Here is an 18127-nt window from a genome sequence, read left to right on the forward strand (position 1 = left end):
ATGTTCTCTGCCTCAGTTTCTCTCATCTGCAAAATGGGGGTAATAGTACCTATCTCATTGTAAGAATTGAAGGAGACAAGTACACCCAAGTTCTTAGCACATGCCTGGCCTACTGTACATGGTCTGTATGGGGTCACTAGTGATATCATTTACTTAAAAGAATATTCCCTGGAGTGAGGCTTGTGCGTGATACGCAGTGCAATGCCAGGAGCTCAGTTGGACAAGGCTGTTAGAAAAAAGGCTGAATGGGGCATCTGGTGGCTCAGTTAAGTGTCAGACTTCAGCTCCGGTCATGATCTCATGGTTGATAAGGTCAAGCTCCACGTCGGGCTCTGTGCTGACAGCTCAGAGCCTGGAGCCTTCTTCAGATTCTGTGTCTCCCTGTCTTGCTCTGCCCCTCCCCCACTCACGTTCTGTTTCTGTCTCAAAAATAAATAAAAGCATTAAAAAATGTTAAAGAAAAAAGAAAAGAAAAAGAAAGGCTGAAGAATGGTGCAAGAAATCAAAATTATAAACAAGCAATGCCCCAAGCAGCAGTCCTATCTAGGTTTAGCTACCTACCCCCTAAGCACTGTTGGGCCCCCAAAACACACCACTTTCTAGCAGGACTAGTCAGTTGCTGAGGGCATAGAGACTGCTGCAAATATAAAAGAATAAGGCCTTTCCACTCTCCAGTTGTGGTATGATGAAAGAACACAGCTTTGATAACCACTGAGTGGAAAGCACTGGTGAAGGAGACAAAGGACCAGGCCTCAGACCAAGCTCTCTTATATGACCCCAGGCAGGCCACTAACCATTCCAGACCTTGCTTTCCATAATGCCTGCTCTTTCCTCCCTGGGTAGGTGAGGTTCAAGAAAAGTGCTAAAAGTGTTTTGAAAAACTAACATACTGGCCAAAAGTAAGGTGGTACTATTCATAGCTTAGAGACAGGCATCCCCCCTGTTTGCACAGCCCTGCCCCCCTTCCACGCCTCTCCAGACCCTCAGCATTTTCAAGACTTCGTCAGCCTCTCCTTCCCATGAAGCCCCCAGGGGGAGCTTCTCAGTGCTGTGTTCCTGTTTCCACCTGTGGCTACACTGTCTTGTGATGATCTGAAGGTCTGGACAGGGTCAGCATTCTAATTTCCCTCTACATTCCTGGTGCCTGCAAGGGCCTGGCACTGAGGCAGCACCTTGGCTATGTGATTTGGATAAATAAATGAGGCTATCCCAACCACCCCAAGCCACCGTGATCCCTTCAGTTCTGGACTGTGGCATTCAATAATTCATCTCTTATTGCGTGCAACCTTTTCATATTGTGCTTAACTTACATTTAACCCTGGATGCATTTGTGTTATCCCCCTACTGGCCATTAGCTCCCAGGGACTGTGTCCTGTACCTCTCAGCACCCCCATAGCATGCCTGGGCCTAGTGCCTGCCCCTGGGGAATGCTCAGTAAGCATTTGTTTCATCTGCCAGACAGTTCTTGGGCCTCAGTCACCTGATCAGGATGTGTGATAATTGTCACATATCAGAAATTGCAAAAGTAGTGGTTCAAAGCACAAGATTTGGAGCCAGACTGTGGCACTTGGGTAAGTTACTTAACCCCACCTTTGCTTCCCTATCTGTAAAACAGCCATAACACTGTAGCGAGGGTTGGGATGAACATTTAAATCATTGATACATATAAGACCTTAGAGCAGTGCCCATCGTACAGTAAACTCATCCAAGTTCACCATTGCTGTTATTAGCTGAGACCAACCCTGCAATTCTGAGAAGGCCCAGCTCTGATCCCTGCAGCTGTAAAGAAAGGCGAGCCGTGTTGCTCACAGACAGTAGCTTTCTGTTTCAAGTCCGGTCCTCTGGAGCCTCAGTATGTGACTGAGGCTAGCAGACCATGCCACCCCCAAATATGCTACTCTGGCATCTGAATGATGTTGAGCCATAGGCACTTGAAAAACAGTAAATGCAGGGAGTAGCTTTCTCTGAACTCCCCTTATCTGCCTAAAGACAGATCCTTCAAAAGGAAATCAATTGTCAAAAATCCCCTCTGGGAGTTTCCGCGACTGGGAAGGATTGACTCTTACCACAGGAGAGGAGACTAGAAGTAGACATGGCATCCAGACAGACTTTGTTACAAACTGTCATACCTCATCTATTCTAAGGGCCCATTCATCTTTCCTAAAAATCTCCTCTAAGAGGCCTACACCTCCCCCTCCCCTTTTCCTTTTAGGATGATATTTAATCCTGAATTCTAAGCCACCTAGCGGAGTTACTCATTTTTCCTTCAGTGTTTCTCATGTATACATGAGGTATACATGTTCATAAACTTCTGTTTTTCTCTTATTAATCTTTTATTACAGAGATCTCAGCTAAGAATACAGAAGGGTAGAGCTAAAATTCCTTCCCCTACATGACAAGATTTAGTAATTCAGTAAGAGGATTTCCAGAATCTTGGCACACTCGGCAGAAATACTAAAGATGTGACCCGGTGCTCATCGAGGCCCTGGGGGAAGCTGGCTATCAGCACATCAGAACTCTTTCCTTCGGGGCCACAGAGCTCTGGCAAGCAGAAATCCTGAAGTGCATGGTGCAGGGAGGGGGCAGAGACAACACAGCATCCAACCACCCAATCCCTTAACCGTGTGCCTACTTTGTGAGCCAGATACACACTCCCACCCCTGTTAAAGAACTTGAGTCAAGTTGCCTGGAATGTTCTCTGCACAACTGCTCAGACATTACAATTACTTACCAATACAGCCTTAGCTCATGCTAGCCCTTCTGCTGGGAAATGCTTCTCCTCATTAGACTCTACCTTAAAAATTCTACCAGTCTTCCAAAGCACAGCTCAAAAGATGCCTTTTTATTCACTTATCCAAAAATATTTGCTGAACGCCTACTTATTTGAACCAGACTTTCTGGGGATACCAGGAGGAAGAAGGAGTACAGAGTCCAGTGCAGGTAGCAAAGCAAATAAACAAATATTGAAATTCAGGGCAATGGGGGCTATTATAGAGGCGTGTACAAAGTAGGGTGGAGTCCTAACGCACACAGCCTGCAGGGAAGGAAACTGACCACAGTTAAATGACTAGAGTAATTGCAATTTGAGAAACATGAAGAAAATAAAATCCATTAACATGAAAGAAAATGACTGGATGGTCAGGTGGTCAGGAAAGCCCTCTCTGAAGCGACACTGAGCCCAGAGTGGGACAACAAGAAGAACTTGGCCATGGGGGGATTTGAGGGAGCAGCCAATGCAAAGACCTGAAAGGTGGGGATGATACTGATGGCAATGACCATAGTGGTTTTAGGAATGGAAAGAATTTCACGTGTCTGGAATGTAATGAGAGGGGATTGGTGGGAGGTGAGCCAAGTTGAGATTATAGCATAATTATATATATATATATATATATACACACACACACATATATATACATGTATATTTTTTTTTACTCAATGTTATCATGTGAGAATATTCTTGGTTGTGAAAAATGATTTATAAACACTTTTAATGGCTGTATTAAAAAATCATCATATAAAAAAAGAAGAAAACTTCATTCTGTTTTTTAAAAATATCATATGAGGTACACTCCTGTTACAGAAACAATCCGTGCTCAGCAGAAGTCAATGGAGGGAAGGGCAAAAAGCCATGGAAGTCAGGCTAGCCCCTTCCTGCGGGTGTCCTCATTGCCACTTCTGGGCCCCTGTGGTCAGTGCTCAAAGTGGCAGAAACGTCATTGACCAAACCCCAGGGACTGTTGGTAAGTCCTGTTTCCAACATAGAGAGCCTGAGCCCCAGAAACTTCTCCCTTTGGATTTCTTGTTACCGTCTTTGTATTGCCTGTCCATTCTATTCTGACTGCAATGACTGGAGGAGAAACCATGAAAATTCTGTTCCCTGATACAGATCACTTCCTTAGCTCCCATTTGCAAGGAACAAGCAATGCTTACAAGGCCCTCTTCCGGTAGCTCTCCTTTCTCCTCTCCTAGCTTAGCTTTTTGCTTCTGGCTTCTCTGGAAAGCCACAGGACTCCACCAGCTTCTCTCTGCCAACATTTTAGTCTTCAGGGCTTGAGCTGCATGGTCTGCGGAATTCCTGTCCATACTCATGTATCCACTTGTTGGCCACTGGGGGAGAATAGGGAAGAAGAAGAAGAGAGCAGGCTCAACAGAGCAGACAGCAGTGATGCTCGCTCCTAGGGCTGTGTGAGGACCTACTTGCATTCTGCACCCTACGCAACTCGCTTGCCCTATCTTTGTCCCAGCCCTGCTACAGACCACAGGATGTTGCTTCTAGCAAAGATAAATAGCAAAGAGGACATTGTCCCCTAGAAAAAGTCTTTGACAGGGCCTGTCTACTGTAGACTGATTCTCAAACCTTGGGTACTAAGGTCACTTACTCTTTATTCATGTAGCTCCTAAAAGTCCACCTTCCCCCTGGTGCCAATCCAGAGTAATGAGCATAAATGGGTGGCTTCTCCTGGCAATTCCCTATCTCAGCACGAGAGTCTCTCGTCTATTTCTTTTTCTGTCATCAGAACTACGTGGTTTTGGACACATATATGACATAAATACATCTGCTTATTTATCTCTTCCTTGGTTGACCATCTCCTCACGGGGAGGCACTAAATGCTACACATAGTAGCTCGATGGTTCTCTCCTTGGATTAGAGGGCTGGAACTTAGCACCATTTTCCTCCTCAACTGTGCTCAGAAAGCAAGGCCTGTCTGGTCAGGTCAATAAACTTTCACTGACAGCTTCTCTGTGAGAGGATCTGTCCTTTAAGGCTTCCCAATCTGTTGGGGGCAACTAACCCAACAACCTGATCATCTCAATATAATGTGGCACTATAATGAAGCTATTGGAATGGCAAGGCTATGCTATTTTCCATCCACCCCCTATTTCACTTTACTCTGAACCCCTCGCCCCATTCTTATGCCCAGAAAGGCAGGCCTTACCCCACTTATCTCCCACCAGGACAGGACAACCAGCATGAAGTGTGTCTCCATCCCCTTCACCACTCCTATGCAGATTCCACCAAAACAGTGCTGCATTCTGAAAACAAAAGGGCCCACCCCAGAGAGGGTAAGCCCAGAATTTCAGTCCTTTGGAAGTACATGACTAAGGCAAATGCATGCATGTCATTAAATGAGAAAATTATCCACGCAGACTGGAAGCAAGTCATGCATAAAATGGCACAAAATGGCGTAAGTTGCCGTTCACCCATTCATTCATGCATACATCATTTATTGAGGGCATTCTCTGCTCCAGGCTCTGAGGATGCAGAGACAAATCATGTCCAATTCTGCTCTCAGGAGCCCACAGTCTTAGTGGAGAGACAAGACAGAAAAACAAACCAGAACAAGACGGTGTAGCAAGTGCTAGGAGAAAGGTGAATCCCGTGATGTCATGGGATCACTGAGGAGAGGCACTCAGGAAAAACCACAAAATGGAACAAAATATTCCTTATACAATTAAGAACTTAATTCAGATGCTTACCCTTCCTTTGGCACTTACTAATAACACCCCCAGGAAGCAGGCATTATCATAACTCCCAACTTTAGCAGCAAGGAAGCTGAGGCTTAGCGGCTTTAAATAACGCAACTAAGAAGGAGCACAAGACTCAAACCCAGGTGTTTTGACTCCAAATGCTATATGTTCTTTTTGATCCCATACACAGCTTTTTTTTCCCCCTATACAATTCCTATACACTTAGTTTAACCTTGGCCATTAGAAGCAGTTTAAACCCAAAGTAATGAACAGCTTCCCAAGATGCACTGACAACATCTGCATCCCCAAGCCCAGAAGAGACACCAATCCCGAGTATTCAGAGATTTCTGCATTTTATTATGCGGTACTTATCTTGTGCCTGGCACTGTGCTAAGTGTTTTATAGGCACGATATCAGTTATATATATTCATTTCATTCCTGAATTAGGTAGGGGCTGTGAGGGAGTTTGACTGGTCTGAACCAGGGGATGAGGGAGGGGGGAGTAAAACCTCTATCACATGGCCCTCCTCTGTGCCTCACGTGATGTCATAGCTCTTATTGCCATATTTTGTTCCTGCCTGTTAACTTCTCTGTGAGCTCCTGGACGACAAGGACTATGAGTTTTTGTCTGTACCCTCAGTGCCTTCGGCCCTCAGTGTTCAGAGGATCCAAAGGTCACTAAAACTGAGTTCTTACCTTGAGGAGTTTATTGTAATAGAGAAGGCAGACATGTTATCCAGCTACTTGCAATATAAGTAGTCATAAAATTAAAAAATAGAGGCACAAGTATCATGTGGCCATCCACATTGAGGAATTACCTTTAATTTTGAGAATCAGGGGAAAACATCTTTTTATCCTCCCTCCCAGGAATAAGCTTGCAGACACAGACAGCACCAAAGCTCGAGTGTTAGTTCTGCACTTTTATTACCACCGTGTGCTGGGACCAGATCCCCACTCACCTTGACCACAGGCACGCTGAAGTTGGCATAGATGAAGGCGGTGGCTCCTCCAGCTTCCACCGAGCTCAGCTACAGTGCCAGAGAAGAGCCAGCGTTGAAATAGCCCCTGACTATCCAACTCTGCCCCACCTGACATCTGATATCATTTCCACATAGATTCCTTCCTCTATTTCAGCTCTGGGAGAAATACTTATTGAGAGACAATGACCCAATTTAGGAATTGAGGAAGACTGCTCAATGGCATCAGTGTTTGCCCGCAGGGCCACAAATTGGAAAGCCTTTAGGAATTCCCCCTTTCTTTATCCTTCCAGCTAACATCCTTATTGAGGGCTACAGTAAGTAGATTCGAAGTTTGAGACCCTCAGGAAGAAATCTAGTTTATTACCGCAACCCAAGACACACACACGCCCCTGAAGTACAAGTTTCATAAACATTCTTAGATGAGATACCCTTTGTTATTTTCCATTTTATTTCATTCTATTCTAGTTCCGATTTCTCAAATGCCGACCACATCCACTAAATTAATTTCACAGCCCACGAATGGGTCATGACTGTGGCTTGCAGAGCACTGTTTAGATAACAGTTAGTTTTCAAAGTTGGGCATTGTAGGAACCACTGACTGCAGCTGTGGCATGTTTCCCACACCACTCATCTCTCTCTAGGTAACCTCAGCTAAGGAGTTTCACCACTGGTATATTCTAGAATTGTGGATATGTTCTCTTAATATGAAGTTTTTTTCTGATTGTCAAATATATAAATAATTTTAAAATACAGGAAAATACTTAAAAATATTACTCATCTTATCATCGAGGAAAAAAAGGCATTGTTATAATTTACATACTAGTAACTGACATTTACTCAGCATTGACTATATGCTAGATATTATACTAAGTCCTCGTGGATATCCTACTTATTCCTCACAACAGTCCTATAAATTAGAATTGTTATTGTTATAATTCACTTTTTTACAGATAGGAAACTGAGTCTCAGTTTAAGTACTTCACAAAAGGTCACCTGACTTCCTCAGTGACTGAGCCTGATTTAACTGAGCCAATGCTAACTACAGAGTCCCTGCTTACAATCTTTATGCTACACCCTTGAACATTCAGGTTATTTCCAAATGTTTACTATTATAAACAACTCTTAATGAGTAAAATCATTTTTTCATCTTATGCTCTTCTCATAGGAAAGGGTCTGGACCATTAGTATTACTGAGTCAAGAGTGTGTGCATGCGTTGAATACTTTTGATACATGCTGCACTAGGAGCACATGACAGTGCCAGTCTTACCTCGCCCTGTCTATCAGAACAGTCATGGATCCCACCACATTCACTTGTCAGAGGTTGGGAAGCTGGCACTTGTTAGAAGAAATTGAATTGACGTGGTGCTTCAGAACCTGGTGATGGCAGTGGTGATTTTTAGCATTTCTTAGCTCCCTGTGATTTTTAGCATTTCTTAGCAACCTTTGAGAAGGTCGATGAGAGCAACAATTTGGCCCTTGTGTAACCAACAAACTAGATGATTCTGTTCTAACTCCTGCTGTGGGCAACTATGGGTTTACACAGGGGGAACCTGGACTTTCCTGCATTCCTGTACCTGTGGTTTTGCAGTATGGTAGGAAGGAATGACTTATCCAACAAATTGAAAAGAGAACCTGACTTGTGTGCTATGAAGCGCCTGAACAGGATTGCGAAGACGGTGGGGTAGGACTAAAGCTTTTACTGTTTTGTACTGGGACTGATCTTATCCAATTTGAACAGAAAATTACAAATTTGATTTCAGCTCAGTCCTCTGTACATCTTATACATTATTTTCTCCCTGCAATATAACTCTTAGGTTCTCCACAAACCCTATGCTTGTTGTTAGGAATGTTTATGACGGTCTTTTCCCCAACCTGAAGGTGAAAGAATTGGGCATAACCTAGCACTTCCTAGGTCCCATGATGCCAGTGCCCCTTTAAGGGGTTCTATACTTGCTTGTGAGGTACAATGGTAGAAACATGCCGGATAAAACTTTATAGAGTGATGTTCCCTTATGTTATTTCATCAGATCCTCAAGACAACCCAATGGGAGGCACAGGACAAGAAAACGAGCTTAAAGAATTGATGTAGTTTGTGCTGAGGCCACATATATCAAGCGGCAGAACCAGAATTAGGCCAACTCTAAGTGCATTCCATTCCACTGTGCAAACCCAAAGTGCATTCCAATCCACTGTCACAAACGCTTAAAACCCAAATGTACATGCACATGTCTGTGTGCACTCACCCCCCTCCCCCATACACACACACTTGCATTTTGCCATTGAAAATTGCAGGGCTCTTGCATCGATGCTACCCTCACCATAGTAACTGGACCTCTGTAACCAGGGAACCAGTGGTAGGAGATATTAGGGAAGTAAAGGACAGGGAGATACTGGCCCCTAGATGTCCTACTCTTTGGTTGATAACGATATTCATCACTGTCTGTGACCACCCATGCCAGCTTGAGTCATCAACCAGAGATGCAACCAGCTGCAGGCAATAAGACATGCCCCCTGCCTGGAGAGCTGACGTCCCTCTGCCTGATAAGAACACTCAGAATAACCACTAGAGGCCAGACACATTGGAAGTGATAGCCTTCCAGTTCTGCAGGAAGTAGAAAACTGAGTCACGTGAAGAAACACAAAGGGATCACCAGCATTACAGACCATAAAGTGTGGCCTCTAGTTGTCCTTTCTTGGCTGTACTGTGGAGACAATACAGCACTGACAAAAGAGGGAATGCTAGGGTGGGGTGTGTCTGCTATTCTAATGAGCCTGAAACAGGACTTCATCTTTGGGTGTTATGCAGAGCCCTTCTACTAACATGTTTATGCCTTCAGTGAACAGTAATACACCTCTTATAATTTAAGTGACAGACGACTGAAATTATGACTTGTCCATAGAGAATGAAGTAAACCCACACGATTTGAAGGGAAGGGGGTTGGTGAGATAACAGCAACTGGGTTCAATTCCTGTAGGATCAGGTCAGAAACTAGGAGAGGAGGCCAATTTATTTGTTAAGGGGGTTTAATGCTGATTTTACTGAACATTTTATGGGAAGATAGGAAAGAGAATTTTCACTGCATATAAGAGAGCATCTCAGTAGGCATCGCTATTCTTCCATAATCTTAGGTGTCTCGTTTCTCTTTCCTCTTTTCTGTCACGGCTCTACAACCTCATCTCTGGGTCCATGCTTTCCAACACCAGTTAGTCTATGGGACTTCAAAGAGAGAGACCTTCACATTCTCTTCCTTTGTTGGTCAGGAATCTCTTGGCCTTCAATGTAACCCCACTTCCCTTCCTAATTACTGCCTATGAGAAGGTCATATTTAAGTGTATGCAGTATAAGCTCTTTGCAAGCAGGAACCCTGACTTATATTTTTTTAGCTCCTATAGAGCCTAATAAAAATGCTGTCTGAAAGTCACAAGTCTCAGAGATTTTTGCACTGTATAGACAGATAGATAGATAAAATCAGTATCTGATACAGTTTTGAAAACCATAAAATAAAAGCAGTATAAATAGTCATTAAATAAGAAGCTCTGGTCCTTCCAAAGCAAGACTCACATAGATCATAAATGTTGCAACTCGGTTCCCAGACTTCATTCTGTACAGTGGACTGGTTGGTGACTGGGACAAAAATAAAACATATCATTATTTTATGCACATGGCACCACAGTAACAGTCAGGATTCTAACATAATACAGGGAGGAAAATGGGGGTGTCACAGAAGGGCTATAGCCTTGAGCCACACCTAGTTGAGTACCCACCCTTGCTGGCAGGTATTCAATTACTGTTTTTCTTTTACTAATTTATCAGAGACTCATTTAAATGAATTGTATACAGTTGATCCTTGAACAATATGGGTTTGAACTGGGCAGGTCCACTTGTACATAGATTTTTTTCAATAAGTGCTGTAAACATGTTTTCTCTTCCTTATGATCTTCTTAATAACATTTTTCTTTTATCTAGCTTGCTTTATTGTAAGATTACAGTATATAAAACATACAAAATATGTGTTAATCAATGTTTTATGTCATCAGCAAGACTTCCAGTCAAGAGTAGGCTATGAGAAGTTAAGTGTTTGGGGAGTCAAAATTATACAGATTCTTGACTGTGCAAGGGGTTGGCCTGAGTTGTTCAAGGGTCAACTGTACTAATCAAACAGAACTGTTTGTCAGTAGTGAAAGTACGATAGTTTCTGAGGTTAACTGTACCTTCGGTTCCAGTGAAATAAATTTGCATATACACTATTACAGATAATTACTCTGTAGGAACTATGAACACCAAGTCGTAAGACTGGAGTTCCCAGTTATTTGCCAAAGAGACACACTCTTTTGACATAGAACAGTTTAACTGAGATATAACTTACATATCATAAAATTCACCCATTGTAAGGGTACTTTTTTCAGTGAGTTTTGGTAAATTTTACCAGTTGTGCACCACTCGCACAATCCAATTTTAGAGCACTTGTCCAACTTAAAAAGTTCCCTCATGTCAGTTTGTAGTCAGTGCCTATCCCACCCTCAACCCTGAGCAACCACTGATGTACTTTCTGTCTCTATAGTTTGCCTTTTCTAGAAATTTCATAATAAACAGACTCATAAAATATGTAGTCTTTTTTTGTTTGGCTTCTTTCACTTAGCATAGTGTTTTTTTGTTTTGTTTTGTTTTTTGGCATAGTGTTTTTAAGATTCATCTATATTGTTGGGTATATCAGTGGTAGTTCATTCCTTTCTATTGCTGAGTAGTATTCCATTGTGTGGATATAGAAAAATGTGTTTATTCATTCACTTGTTGATGAGCATTTGGGTTGTTTATAATTCTTAGCTATTATCAATAAATCTGTTTTAAACATTCTTATACAAGTCTTTTTTAAAATTAATTAATTTATTTATTTTGAGAGAGAGAGAGAAAGAGAGAGTGTGTGAGTGGGGAGGGGCAGAGAGAGAGACAGGGAGAGAGAGAAATCCCATGCAGGCTCTGTGCTATCAGCACAGAGCCCAGTGCAGGGCTCAATCTCATGAACTGTGAGATCTTGACTGGAACTGAAATGAAGAGTCAGATGCTTAACCGACTGAGCTGCCCAGATGCCCCTCTTGTACAAGTCTTTGTATGGACATATTTCCTTTTCTCTTGGGTAAAATACTTAGGAGAGGAATAGGTGGATCATATGTAGGCATATGTATAACTTTTTCTTTTAATTTTTGTAAATGTTTTATTTATTTTTGAGAGAGAGAGACAAAGTGCAACCTGGGCAAAGGCAGAGAGAGAGGAAGACACAGAATCTGAAGCAGGCTCCAGGCTCTGAGCTGTCAGCACAGAACCCAACACGGGGCTTGAATTCATGAACCATGAGATAATGACCTGAGCTGAAGTTGGATGTTTGAGCCACTCAGGCACCCCTATATGTATAACTTTTTAAGAAACTGCCAAACTATCTTTGAAAATGGCTGTACCATTTCACATTTCCATCAGCAATGTATGAAAGTTTGAGCTCCTGCACACTTCCATCAACATTTGATATTATCTGTCTTTGTTATTTAGCCACTGTAATAGGAGTATGGTGCTGTCTCATTGTGGTTTTAATTTTTATTTCTCTGATGACATTGAGCATATTTTTGTGTGCTTATTACCCATTCATTTATTTTATTTGGTGAAGTACCCATTCAAATAACCTATTTCATTATTAACCTATACATAATATTAATTCAAATCCATTTTTAACATATTATTTTATTTATTTATTTATTTAATTAATTAATTTAAAGTTTATTTATTTATTTTGATAGGGTGGGCAGGGGCCGAGGGAGAGAAGGAGAGAGAGAATCCCAAGCAGACTCTGCATTGTCAGCACAGAGCCCAATGTGGGGCTCAAACTCACAGACTGTGAGACCATGACCTGAGCCGAAATCAAGAGTTGGAGACTTAAGCAACTGAGCCACCCAGGCACCCCTCAAATAAGCCCATTTTTTAAATTTGAGTTATGGGGTGCCTGGCTGGCTCAGTCAGTAAAACACACAACTCTTGATCTTGGGCTTATGAATTCAAGCTCATAAGCCCACATTGGGCATAGAGCTTACTTAGATGATAGATAAATACATAGACAGATAGAGATAAAAGAAAAAATTGAGTTGTCTTATTACTGAATTATAAGTTTTTTATATATTTTGGATACAACTTTTTTTACCAGGTATACAATTTATGAGTGTTTTCTCCTAGTTAGTGATTTGTCCTTTCATTTTCTAATGGTGTGTTTGAAAAGCAAATGATTGTAATTTTGATGAGGTCCAATTTATCACTCTTAATTTTTCTTTTATGGATCATGTTTCGTTATCCTAAGAAACTTTGCCTAGTCACAAAGATTTCTCTATGTTTTCTTCTAGACATTTTATAGTTTTGCATTTTACATTTAGGTCTATAATCCATTTTCAGTTAATTTTTGTATATGGTGTGAGGTAAGAGTCTAAAGTTGTTGTTGTTGTTGTTGTTGTTGTTGTTGTTGTTTTGCAAGTAGATACCCAATTGTCCCAGCACCATTTGTTGAAAAGAGTATCTTTTCCTCATTGAATTTCTGTAGCACCTTTGTCAAAATTCAATTGGCCATGTGTGGGTTTATTTCTGGACTTTGTTCTGTTCCACTGACCTATGTGTTTATCCTTATATCAATACCACACAGCCCTGATTATTGTAGCTCTATATTACGTTTTGTTTTTTTGTTTTTTTTTTTTTTTCAACGTTTTTTTTTAATTTATTTTTGGGACAGAGAGAGACATAGCATGAACGGGGGAGGGGCAGAGAGAGAGGGAGACACAGAATCGGAAACAGGCTCCAGGCTCCGAGCCATCAGCCCAGAGCCTGACGCGGGGCTCGAACTCACGGACCGTGAGATCGTGACCTGGCTGAAGTCGGACGCTTAACCGACTGCGCCACCCAGGCGCCCCTATATTACGTTTTGAAATCAAGTAGTGTTGTGTCCTCCAACTTTGTTCTTTTTCAAAATTTTGGCTGTCCTGGATCCTTTGTATTTCCATATACATTTTAGGATCAGCTTATTAATTTCTATAATTTCTTCTAATTTTGATAAAGTTTGGGTTATTGGTCTATAGATCAATTTTGGGGAGATCTTTTAATCCTTAAAAATTACTTGCTCAATACACATCAACAAAGATGGGCAGTTGAAATCATGTGGAAAGGAAAGTGACTGTAAAAAGGACAATCTTCACTGGGAAGTCCCTGGATGAAACAAGACAGAAGACTACATGACAAGCCACATTTTTCTCCCCACTAGCAAATTTTAGAGAGGGGTGATTGTGGCCCAAAAGGAAATGAGTCAGCAGCAGTCTGCTTGAAACCAAGGCTTTCAGATCTTCCTGCAACAAGAGTCTTTGTTCTAAGATTTCACTTGGTGTTCCCTGAGAGCATGTTAAGGGCTCTGCCTCAGAGCAATTAATACCCTGGTTCCCTACCCCAGGAGATTGATCATTGGCCCCATAGTTACCGTAGCATGGTCAAAGTGAGGCTCATAGTGACCACCGATTCCATAGTTCACCACCTGGAGATACTCTGCATAGGGAGGCTGGACATCAAGGCCTGTGAGGGCACCAATGCGATGATCAAGGGTTACCAGCAGTGGGTCAACAGTGTCCTTCAGCCAGGCACTAAAACACATCACAGGTTGGAGCATCAATGATCTGATGCCAGAAATGACTATATGTCTGTGAATGAATGAGTTACATCAATTGCCAGAAAGAAGGATGCAAGGAAGGAAGGCAGGCTGAAGAAACAGCATAAGCACAGACATGGAGGTATAACAATACAGAATATGCACAAGTGTGAAAGCATTTGGTCTATGAAAGAAGTAATGAGAAACAAGGCTAGAAAAGTAAGTTCAAGACATGTAAAAAGCTGAGGACACCGTGGTCATAAAACTGGTCTTTGCAGGTAGTTGGATAATCAGTGAAGGTTGGTGGGCAGGAAAGTGATTTGGTGATTAGGAGTTCACTGGTGACCTTTGAAGGACCAGTTCCAGTGCAGCTGTGAGGACAGAACCAAAATTCAAACAGATGCAGAGTGATGGTAGAGAAAAAAGAGGAAGTAATGAGGGTCTCAGTTTCTTTACCTGAAAAGTAAAAAGAATACCACCTACTCTGCTAAAAGCAATGAGTCTAAGTAGAAGGTCGAATTTTCTCTTTGACCCTACAGTGTCATAAATGTTAGAAAAGCAATGAAGCTGAGGCCATATGGACCTTCCAAAGTTTATAAAACAACTCCTAATAAAAGGTCACAAAATGTACCAAAGAAGTTAAGCTAAATGATTCTGAATCAAAGCTTTCATTATTCACCTCACTTCCCAGACAACAAAAACTATTCACCCATCCTGGGTCTGTCCTCTCCATGGATGCTGTTGTCACTGTCTCCCTTGGCTCCGATGGGGACTCATCCTCTTACCAATCCTAAATCCTGTCTTTACAGTGCAAATCAAGGATTGAGGGAAGAAAATAAAGCTGGATTCTCAGCTGCTTCTGCCTCTCTAGAAGCCATCAGGTACAGAGATTCCGGCCACCCTTCTTGCCTGAATGTTGGCAAGTCATGCTCTGAATATGAGTCAGGAAGCAGGAATGGAATCTTATAAAGTCAGATTCCAAATGGGGACAGGACTGAATCCTCTGGAAAAGCAATCCTGATTAGGAGAATAACTACACACTTATTTTCTGGTTTGGGGCATAGAAGTTTTGTCAAGTCTTTCCCTAAGGGCCTCCTAGTTAAGTCCTCAGACCATATAACCTGTCATAGGCCCTTGGGTGAGAGGAGTAGAAATTCCTCCCTCTCAACAAGAATGTACAGATACAATACATGAACTACGGATTCTCTAGCAGCATCTCTGGATGGCTATCGCTGACCTTCCATTCTGCCACAGGCCTGAGGACAGGCAGCAAGGATGACCAGAGTCCCTACAGGGAAGGACCTCTCTTACCTTTTGCTGATGCGGTACTCCACTGGCAACTGCTTCTCACCTGATGCCACCACAGATCTCTGTAACTGATGTGAAGGACGTAAGAGAAAGTACAAGTGGTTATGATGTGAAGGGAAGGACTGTATCATTTCCATAGACGTGCCCCTCTCTTCAGTGTAAACCTAACAATCGCCAATTCCTCCTTAATTTAGAAATATTTTGCACATGCCAAAAAAAAAAAAAGGTGGGAGGTGCCTGGGTGGCTCAGTCAGTTAAGCATGACTCTTGATTTCCGTTCAGGCCATGCTCCCAGGGCCGTGGGATGGAGCCCCGTGTTAGGCTCCACACGGGGCATGGAGCCTGCTTAAAATTTTCTCTTTCTCTCTCTGCCCCTCCCCCATGCTTGCGCACTCTCTCTCAAAAAATTATTTTGCTCATGCTACAAATTTAGTGATAGCTATCAATCTCGAAAATAAGCAATAATAAATGACAAAAAAAATCTGAGTTAAAAATAACCTTTAGCATCATATCTGGTAGCCAATAAGCACTCGATAAAAGTTTGTTAACTGAAATAAAGTACTATTTGAATCCCTTTTGTATCTGAGATTGTGAGTTCTGTCAGAACAAGGCTGTTTCTCACTCTTCTTTGTCTCCTAGTGGCACAGGGCCTGGCCTAAGGTAAGCACTCAGTGTTTGTCAAATTAAATGAACACCTCTAACAAGGAAATTCCCCACCCTCGGGCACAGCCCTCTCCTCTGAACAATTCCCACAAAGCCCTTCCCTACAAAGAATCAAAATCTATTTGGCTGCAACTGCCTTGATTATGGGGGAAAAAAACCCCAAACAGGTTCAAAGTCATTAATTTAACTGTTTCTATTTTGTTCTGAATGTGTAGATATAAATTTTAAATTCTTTAAGTTTATTTATCTATTTTGAGAGAGAAAGAGAGCACTTGAGCAGAGAGAGGGAGAGAAAAAAAACCCAAACAGGTTCAAAGTCATTAATTTAACTGTTTCCATTTTGTTCTGAATGTGTAGATATAAATTTTAAATTCTTTAAGTTTATTTATCTACTTTGAGAGAGAAAGAGAGCACTTGAGCAGAGAGAGGGAGAGGGAATCCCATGCAGGCTCTGCACTGTCAGTGCCCCCACTGCAGGGCTCTATCCCATGAACCGAGCTGTGAGATCATGACCTGAGCCAAAACCAAGAGTCAGATGCTTAACTGACTGAGTTACCCAGGTGCCCCGAGGGAGATGGAGAAAGGGAGAGAATCTTAAGCAGGCTCCATGCTCAATGCAGAGCCTGACACAGGGCTTGATCCCACAATCCTGGGATCATGACCTGAGTCAAAGTCAAGAGTCAGACATTCAACCAACTGAGCCACCCAGGCGCCCCAGAAAGAGAAATATTTACATAAGGATGTGTCTATTTCTGCATCTGTCATCAGAATGTCAGCTCCATGATGGCAAATCTTTTGTTATTACTGTGTCCCTAGGGTCCAGAGAAAGCATGGCAGGGAGTAGGTGCTCACTATTGGTGAAATGAATGAATGAATGAATGAACTAGAGTCCTGTGCTTAATGACCCAGGCCTGGCACTTCACATGCATTCAGAGCAGAACACAGGGCAATGAACTGCACAAGACAGACACCTTTCCCTTCTTGGAGGCTTCTATAGTATTATTGTTCCCGCTAACCCAGGTAGACAACTTTGAAAAAGTCTCGTCCTTTCCTTGGACCCATTACTCTCGCTATAAAATGCAGCATGTGAACAACACATTCTTGGGAGGTCCTCTCAGCCTATCCTTCTATGGTACCAGGATGCAGGAAATCAGTAGGTGACTGATAACACTTCTGTCTAGTACTTCACCCAGCATCCTCCCCTGAGCCCTTTGTAGAGGAGAGAGGAGACATTCTTAGAGGAGTTGCTCCCTTACGTTTTTCTAGGGCAACATCAGTGGTTTAAAGAAAAATCCTAGGGATACTCCACTCCACCTCCCTCCCCATTAAAGAACCATCTTGCTCTTAATTCCTTTAACATTTATTGTACACCAGCACAGTCATTCACTTTTGGGTGCAGATATTTATTGGTTATTCTCTGTGCTGAGCACAATGCTAGGCATTGAAAATACAACATATGGAGCAGACATAAGTCATGCAGTGGGGCCATAATGGACAAGTTCAGGGCACTATACAAACATTAAGAAGGAGCATGTAGTCCCTTCTGATGGGGGACAGGAAGGCTTCCCAGGATGCGCAGAAGACAACCAGAATCATACAGGTCAAAAGAGGCCAAGGGAAGAGTGATTTAGGCAGAGAGAAGAGTGTGTGCAGAGGCGAGTGGGAACATGGCCTGTTCATGGAGGTGCAAGTTGTTTAGTGTGGCTGGGGTGTCAAGTGCAAGGGACACATGCTGTGGAGGGGGTCAGCAGCAGGCAGGCCAAGGAGCATTACGTGACATTAAAGTGACCCATAAGAGTTTAAGCAAGGGCAGCCTTTTAAAGATTACTCTGGCTGCAATGGGCATAATATGGGGCTAGGCATTTCAAGAAAGATGACATACAATCCCTCCTACTTTACAGTCTAGGCGAGGACACAGGATGCTAACCCTTGAAACAGCTAGTGATACTAGACAACACAAAAATGGCAGAATACATGAAAAAAATACAAGAAAACTAGTGACAAAAGCTTTGAGTTCAAAAAAGAGAAGTTCTTGTATGTAGCCC

The 18127-nt window shown here is 42.4% G+C and overlaps 1 protein-coding gene across 1 annotated transcript in view; it reads right to left on the reverse strand.

Moving 5' to 3' along the window:
- Nucleotides 1-3609: 3609 nt before the first annotated feature.
- The window catches only part of P4HA3 (prolyl 4-hydroxylase subunit alpha 3), a 41598-nt gene continuing 27080 nt past the window's right edge, over nt 3610-18127 (reverse strand). The window contains exons 8-13 of the mRNA XM_049652256.1: nt 15423-15487; nt 13947-14106; nt 10013-10075; nt 6429-6497; nt 4938-5034; nt 3610-4107 (exon numbers count right to left, since the gene is read on the reverse strand). Coding sequence (XP_049508213.1) covers nt 4037-4107; nt 4938-5034; nt 6429-6497; nt 10013-10075; nt 13947-14106; nt 15423-15487 — 525 coding nt within the window. The 3' untranslated portion in view covers nt 3610-4036. The remainder of the gene's footprint in view (nt 4108-4937; nt 5035-6428; nt 6498-10012; nt 10076-13946; nt 14107-15422; nt 15488-18127) is intronic.

Source organism: Panthera uncia, chromosome D1, assembly GCF_023721935.1.
Source record: "Panthera uncia isolate 11264 chromosome D1, Puncia_PCG_1.0, whole genome shotgun sequence".
Lineage (NCBI taxonomy): Eukaryota > Metazoa > Chordata > Mammalia > Carnivora > Felidae > Panthera > Panthera uncia.